Source organism: Drosophila biarmipes, chromosome 3L (assembly GCF_025231255.1).
Source record: "Drosophila biarmipes strain raj3 chromosome 3L, RU_DBia_V1.1, whole genome shotgun sequence".
NCBI classification, from domain to species: domain Eukaryota; kingdom Metazoa; phylum Arthropoda; class Insecta; order Diptera; family Drosophilidae; genus Drosophila; species Drosophila biarmipes.
Genome location: NC_066613.1, coordinates 17,330,188 through 17,337,997, shown reverse-complemented (window position 1 = coordinate 17,337,997; position 7,810 = coordinate 17,330,188). Strand labels below are relative to the sequence as shown.

General features: G+C 45.5%; 2 protein-coding genes across 2 annotated transcripts; both read right to left on the bottom strand.

Moving 5' to 3' along the window:
• Nucleotides 1-3,294: 3,294 nt before the first annotated feature.
• LOC108034701 (leucine-rich repeat-containing protein 15) lies at nucleotides 3,295-5,748 on the bottom strand. Its single transcript, XM_017109642.2, has 5 exons — nucleotides 5,192-5,748; nucleotides 4,677-5,131; nucleotides 4,467-4,615; nucleotides 4,154-4,413; nucleotides 3,295-4,094 (listed from the first exon to the last, which is right to left on the bottom strand). The coding sequence occupies exons 1-5, from the start codon at nucleotides 5,746-5,748 to the stop codon at nucleotides 3,665-3,667; spliced, it is 1,851 nt and encodes a 616-aa protein (XP_016965131.1). The 3' UTR covers nucleotides 3,295-3,664.
• A 787-nt stretch (nucleotides 5,749-6,535) lies between these two features.
• On the bottom strand, nucleotides 6,536-7,789 carry LOC108034835 (uncharacterized oxidoreductase YjmC). The gene has a single exon (XM_017109954.2). The coding sequence runs from the start codon at nucleotides 7,787-7,789 to the stop codon at nucleotides 6,632-6,634; it is 1,158 nt and encodes a 385-aa protein (XP_016965443.1). The 3' UTR covers nucleotides 6,536-6,631.
• Between the last annotated feature and the right edge of the window lie 21 nt (nucleotides 7,790-7,810).

The following is a 7,810-nucleotide window of genomic DNA, read 5'->3' as shown; positions in this document are numbered from 1 at the left end:
CACCAGCATGTGCTAAATATGTATGAAAAAAATAAAATAAAATAAAAAACTAAAAGAAAAATGTGGCAAAAAGTTTTTGTGCGCACGCCGTGGAAAGGCCAACGTCTAAGTGAATTTGCCATAGTCAAATTTTGTGCGGCTTGCCTTAGGTCAGGTCTGGCTGGAACCAGGGGTTACGGAGTACGGGTTACGGCCGAGGAAAGTACGGAAAACGTACTCTAAATTTCCCAGCAGAAATGCATGAAATTTGCATGAATTTTCTTGGCCAAGAGCTCATTCAAACCATTTCATTCCCCAATTTTGGATTATTAAAAATTTCAAATAAATCACAAATTTGTCCAGTATCCCCTTCTCCCATTTTTGGTGTATTCATTTTTTTTGGCAAGTCCCAGCCGACAGCAGCTGCCGGCGAACATCGTGACCGACTGCCGCCGAGTTCAGTGTGTCAATCGAAGTTTAACGGCCAGCCGCCGAGCGGTATTTACAGAGAAATCCGCTGACAAAAGCGCGCGCTTGAGCAGTGAACTGAGTGGCTTTGAAAAAGTCTTAAGAGCAAATGAGTGTTGCTTTTGAGCGGGACTCGAATTCTTGAGGAAGGTCTCACAGGACGCCAATTTTCCCAACAGTGGTGGAAAAACAAACTTCACGGGGGTGATTGTTAACTCAACTAACACCAGAAACTCACCATGAAAATCGAGTTCAAGAACGAAAAAGTTACAAAAGCTTGGCTTTCAAAATGTAAACATATTTTACACCTTCACTACATACCTGAGTAACTTAGTGTGGCCAGATGTAGATTTACAGCATTACCATTTTAAAGGAACTTCATTTATTTAGCTGTGGCTCTTCGCGTTCATAAAAAAATCATATATTAATAAATAACAAATTTAAGTTTTAAGGCTTTTATAGTGCCATAAAAAATGCAAGAAAGTGGTTATGAGGGTTTCCCGATGGAGGTATAAATAAACATATGACTGACATGGTTTTTTAAAAGGACAAATATGTTCTCTCCAGCTTAAAGAGGATATCGATCGCACCAAGTAGCCACAAGCAGCCGGAATTCATCCACCTCCTACATCCTCACTAGCCATACAGAAGTGCAGGAGATTCCCAGGATAGGTAGGCGTAAAGAGGACGAAGAATTTCAGTAGGATCCAGGATCCGCTCTGCACGAAAGGAAGGCATGGCATTGGAACCCACCGACCTCTTCGAGCTCTCCTCAGAATGACACCGATGAAGATTGCGATCATCGAGACATAAGTATACACAAATACGATATTTTTTGGAACCCTCCATAGAACAACTTACAATTACAATAATTTAAAAAACCAATTTTATTTTATTCTTAGTCTGGTCCCCGAAACAAAGCCCCTTGCCAAACTCCCTAATGCTCACGACCCTATTAGCATTATCAAAATTCAATTTCTACGCAAATTGACCTTCTGTTATCCGAGGAAAATGTTGAGCCGGCAATTGGTCAATGACTGGGCGGAAGGAACTCCCGTCCGTTGGAATCCTTTAAGACGGCTTCTTTAAGTAGGCCCAGTGCGAAATTCCGCTAAGATGTTTGCTTAGCTGGCAGGAGACTTTAAACTTGGGGGAATTTGCATACATTAAGGGTGTTTTGTTATTTTGTTAGCAAAAGGCAATTCAAATCCTTTTACTTCCGCTTTAGGCAGCAACGACTACGGCGAAAGACAGATGCGACTGATAGCAGGATTCACATTTGCACCACCTACCAACCCCCCGGTTATCCTGGGCCCCCGCCGCCCACGGGTTTTCCCATCCGTATTTAACGGTGACGCGTGCGTAGCGTATAAAGAAAAATATGATTACATATTGTTGTATTTTGAGAGGCTGGCGGGTTGGGGAGTGGAAAAGGGTTGACATTTCTTGGGAGCCCGTGTCAGAAAGCGGAGCCCAGGCACTCAGAGGCAATCAGCTACGACTCCTTGATCCACACGTAGAATAAATTCAAAGGGAATTACCTGTTTTTAGACGGTTTTCTATGGAATACCATATTTTACTGGACAAGAATTCTATATTACAATTAAGTTTGCATTAAAATATTATAAAATAATAGTGATCCACTCAAAAAAATATTTAAAATTTAAAAAAATATCCCTTTAAATACACTAAAACTATTTTCCCAGTGCACAAAACTTTTAAACAAATGGCCAACAACAACAGCCAAAAGGACAAGAAGGGCAACAATGGCGGCATTCAATTTTTAATATTTGCCTTGCAAATTTTCTATAAAATGCATTTGTTGTCTACAAGCCTCCAAGCCTCCATCCCCTGGGATGCCCGAGCCCCCCTCGAAATTGGTGGGCGGCAGGACCGGAGACCGATGACTGGCGGAGGCGGAGGTGGAGGTGGGGGACACTCTGTCGCCCAACAACACCCGAAACTAGGAAACCCCGAAACGGGAAAACTGGCAACAGGAAGCAGCCAGCGCCGGGCCAAAGTGGGAAATGGGGAAAGTGAATGGAGCACGGCAATGTCAACACATGGAAATTGCAAGGACAGCGCCAAAAAAAGAAAGCGGTGAAAGCCCAAAAGGAAAACGAATAGCAGTAGCCACAGCAACTATAAACTGGAATGATATTGCCAACGAACATAACATAACTACACGCGAAAAAATATTTACTCTAATTATGATCGATAGATTTTATGATCTTTTAGTAAATTAAGAAAACCACTACGATTTTGGCTTAAGCTGATAAAGTAGTAGTTAAAGTATAGGTTAAATATCCAATTCTTCTATTTTTTTATGTAACGATAACCTCTCCCATTCGTTAAATTGCTGATTAGGTCCAGCTTAGTTCTCTATATTATATTAGGTTTCGATTCGAAAAATCTTAACCAAAACTCTTAACAAGAAGTTAAGTTCTGGCTAAAATTGTCAGTCAATAAAACGAAGATGTCTTTAAACATAGATTTCAATTGTAAATATTTGTAGTTCGTGCTTACATCCCATTCAGAAAACTATTTTTTACTTTAAACTACGTTACATTCTTTGCCTCATAAATATCTATAACCCGGCCTTTTGAGCAATATTTTTTTTCGGTGCTCCCAAATGGCAAGAGCGGAGCTAGTGAACCCAGTAGGACCCCAGATAGCTCCTGGAACGAAGTTAGGCTGGGCCGGGCGGAAGCAATAAATTGGTTAGGTAAAAAGCTTGTCGCAAACGCAGACACCGGTAAAAAGCGGCACGCGAGGCCGAGACAGGCCCGTAATGTTTGCTGCACCGAAGGGCGCAGGCGGAGTGAAATAGAGGTGCCCAAGGATGGTTTATTTCCCATGAGGTTGCAAATTAATACTAAATGTCTGCCATGCAAATACATAATTGACTTTAAATTTGTTTTGACAAGGAGAAGTGGTAAATTTTGCCACTGCGATGGCGGTTGGGGAAACTGCAAGTTTTGTGGCTGCCTTAAGTGCAACCAACTTACAAGTCGTTTTCCTTGGAGAGTATTGAATTTAATAGGCGACTTTGTCAAATATATATCTACTAACAAAAGTCATAAAGTGTATATTACTTTACTTATCTTCAAATTTCTTTACCTTGTGAATTTGATGTAATATTTTGTTAGGGTCTATTTGGATCTTATAGCCTCCAATAGTTATGTTTCTAAAGGCTGAAATAGGAATCGTTTCTTTTCTAGTCCTTGTGAACTTTCTTAATGGCCACGCTGGTTATATCGGCCTCCTTGAGCTCCTCGTCCGTGGTGCCATTGTAGATGTGCTTCAGGTATAGATTGAAGTAGTCCGTATAGTTCATCGGCGTGGAGATCTGATGCTTTCGAACCGGCAGCCGCGGCGACAGGGACAACATGCTGGCCCACTGGCCATCGCAGAGGTCGTCATAGCGCAGCAGACCCACCTCGTGACCTCCCAAATCTCCAGGACCTCGGCACATGGGCTGCTGGCCATCCCAGAGTTTCAGCACAAACTCTCGTATCCACCTGGCCAAGTAAAGCGCTCGGCAATCGCAGTGCCAGGGATTCTTGTCCAGCTTGACGGCCACCAACTTCTCCAGGCCATGGAGAGATCCATGGGGCAGGTACATCAGCTTGTTGGAGTCAATGCGGCTGATAAATAGAAGTAAACATTTAAAATAATTTAATAAAAATTCCTGCTACCAACTCACAGTTTTTCCAGTTGTGCAAGGGGCTCAAACGCTCGGGCATCGAAGTTTTTAAGAATATTATTGTTGAGCAGCAAAATCTTAAGGTTGCTCAATCCCTGAAAGTCATCAGCCTCCAAGGTGGTTAGATTGTTGGAGAAGAGCGTCAACCGTGTGAGGGCACTGACATTCAGGAAGAGATCAGCCGGAATGCTGGACATGGAGTTCTGACCCAGAAACAGCTCATGCAGGTTGTTCAGCTCCACAAAGGCGTTGCCGTCCATCTGTTAAATAAAAATATTCAGATTTCTTAATAAACAAATTGAGTTACTCTTACATGACTTATCCGATTGGTGGTCAAATCGAGAGTGACCAGGTTGGCCAGGTTACTGAATATGGTGGCCGACAGCGATGAGATTCGGTTGTTGTGCAGCGAAAGAGTTCGCAGACTCTTCAGACCCACGAAAAAGTCATCATCTATCTTGGCTAAAAATAATTTTCGTTTAAAGGCAGGCAGCAATTTAATTTTTGTATAAAACCCACTTACCTATTTGGTTCCAACCAAAGTCCAAGGTCTTCAGCTTGGCCAAATATCGAATGCTGCCCGAGCTGAGCTCAGTGATTTTATTCCTGGACATATCCAGCTCCTCCAACATGAGCTGATCTCTGAGGAGGTTCGGTGGAAAGTTCTGGATCTGATTGTCGCACATATTGATCACAGTGAGCCTCTGGGCATGGTAAAATATGGATTCGGGCAGCATGCCTATCTCATTCTTGCTCAGATCCAGGATGTTCAAATTTCTCAGCTTCCAGAAGGTGCGATGGTCAATGTCCTCCAGTTGATTGTTCTGAATGCGTAGAACCAGCAGACTATCCAGATCCTGGAACAAATCAAAGGGCAGAAAGTCCAGGACATTGTGTGATACATCCAACTCCTTGAGCACCGTCAGTCCGCGGAAGGTGTCCTTGTGCAGGGTGGACAGGATGTTGCGCGAAAGATCTCTGGGGGTTTAAGGGAATCTTATAAAAAATATATTCTTTAAAGGTATTCAGCTAACCCACATGTTCACCATGTTCATGGGTATCACCTGAGTGACCGGCACCGATTTCAGGTTGGTGTTCCAGCAGGTGAAGCTCTTGGTGTCCGGATTGCAGCGACACACGCCCGAGGTGCAGTGGTTCCACTCGATCTGGCTGCCGGTGGCCAGGTGCCAAATGGGCTGCTCCACGGATCGCAAGCGACTCTCTATTTGTCTCACCCGCTTGACCAGATCGAAATTGGCCAAGTGGGACATGACATTGACCTCGCCGCTGTTTCCATCCCCATTGCCCTGCCCACTGACCTTGGCCTGGGAGGGTTTCTGTTTGTTCGCTACCGTTTGGGTTCCATTTGGCATCGAGTTGATGAGCATCAAGAGCTGCGACACAATGCCCAGTGACTCACAGGCGTTCAGACTGCAGTTTCTGGTGTCCGAGGAGATGAGGGGCAGCAGATACCTCTGCCGGAACTCATCCAGACTCTGGGCGTGCAGATCCTGGGCCTGGGGAGGCCCTGCGATCACCTCGGCTGGATCCATTAGCAGGATGAAGCTCAGTAGTTGAAAGATTCCCAGCGACATGTCTTCGGCGACTTCCAGCGACGTTCTGAGATGTCTCCCAGATCTGCAGTCCCTTTTATAGTCCACTTCAGTGCGATTCAAATCGTAATTCAAATAATTTGCGAAAATTTGCATTTACTGCAATTACGCTTAAGTAGCTCACAGCGCCACATGGGAGCCGGCGAATTGCAGCGCATCTTGTGGTCGCCCAGGCCTCACCAGAATCACCAGAATCGCCGGGATCCAGAGTCCGGACTGAAACTGAAAGTCTCTCTTTGCACGCCTAACGATCAACCGAGTGTCTAATCAGCCGAAGAACTCGGTTGGGAAACCCCCCAGAACGTTGACTCGTCTTCCTCGTAATTGGACAGACATTCGAGTGTTCTATGGTGAATGTGTTATAAAACAGCACTTACAATATTGTAATAAAATTATCTAAAAAGATATCTTTTTCTGATCAAAGTATTGAAATTTAAGTAGTATTATTATAACAAGCAATAAAAATTACTAAATCAAATTGATCAAATCAAGTCAAATAGAAAACATATTTTTATTTTAAAGCAAGGATATTTAGATTCATAAACGAATATAATATTTAAATCATTACTATAATTTTATTGTAATACATTTTTAGTGAAGATTAATCGTCAAACGTGCAACTAGTTTATCAACATTGATATTAAAGGATAAAATCTTTAAAAATCCCTCTAAAAATCGCCATCTAGTGAGGGAATATCCATATACTTACAAGCAATCTGTTACCACTATTTCCAGTCTGCAAAAAACCCACCCTCACGAGTCGGGTATATTTGCAAACTCAACATATAGATGGCGCTTTTCGAAAACCACCCCCGAGATAAACCACGTTTTATTGAAATTTTCCCAACATTTAACTGGTATAAGACTAAAAGCTCTTCCTGGACTGACACCGGTCGAAAGCCAGCTCGATGGGCCTCACACACAGCCTGTCCGCCACATCCTTGTACTTGGTCAAAAGAGTGTTGGGATAGGGCAGGGCCCGCAAATCCTCCACGTAGTTCATGTGCATTCGCTCCAGTTCACCAGGCAGCCGGATGGGTACCGACTCGTCCGCTGGCTGGCTATTCTGGATCCGCCCACAAAAGTCATCCAGACGCTCCATAAAGTTGGGCAAAAAGAATTCCGGATCGAGGGCAACGAATACTTGACCCAGGTTCGAGGGTTGACTCTGGTCCAGGGGTATGTGGGTGGCATACTGGGCGCCGGAGAGCACGCCGCACAGTAGATCGATCATGGCCGACAGGCAGTATCCTTTGTGGCCTCCGGCGGGGAAGAGCAATGGTGTCCGTAGGGCCAAGCTAGGAAAGCACGTGGAGAAGCCTCCCTCATTGGCCGCCCAGCCATGCGGTATATACTCATCGTTGGCCCAGGCCCATTCCACGGCTCCTATATCCCTCACGCTGGTGGCCATGTCCAGCACAAAGTGGTACTCCTTACCCTTTACGCAGAAGGCCAGGCAATTGGAGCCGATACTGGCCGACTTGGAGTCGGGAGCCATCATCGTGGGAGCCGCATTGGACATCACCAACCCGGCTAGACCCTTGACAGCGGCTCGGAAGGCAAACCAGCTGGCCATTCCAATGTGATGGGACTTCTGGGCCACCACAAATCCAATACCCGCACTCTGCGCCTTCTTCACCGCCAGATCCATGCATAAGTTTCCCACGAGGACGCCCAGGGCGGAGTTGCCATTCACATGGGCGGTGGCCACAGTTTCGCTGATAATCGACGGCTCTGCATCCAGCCGGGCGTGCCCACGCTGCAGGTCGCTGAGGTAGTAGTCCAGCCGATTCAGTCCGTTGCCAAAGTTCCCTCGATAGTCAGCCACAACCAGGAACTCGCTGATGCAGCGCACCTTGGAGGGGGAAACCCCAACCCGCAGCAGGCAATCCTGAATGAATCGACGGGCCTCGTCCACCAGAACCAAGGAGGTTTCGTTCCGGGGCTGCGGAAAGGCCACCGGCATGTGGTAGCCACGCAGGGAGCTTCCAAGCCACAGAGCTGGCCGAAGGAGCGCCCACATTGTGAGTAGCCGGGTTTCATC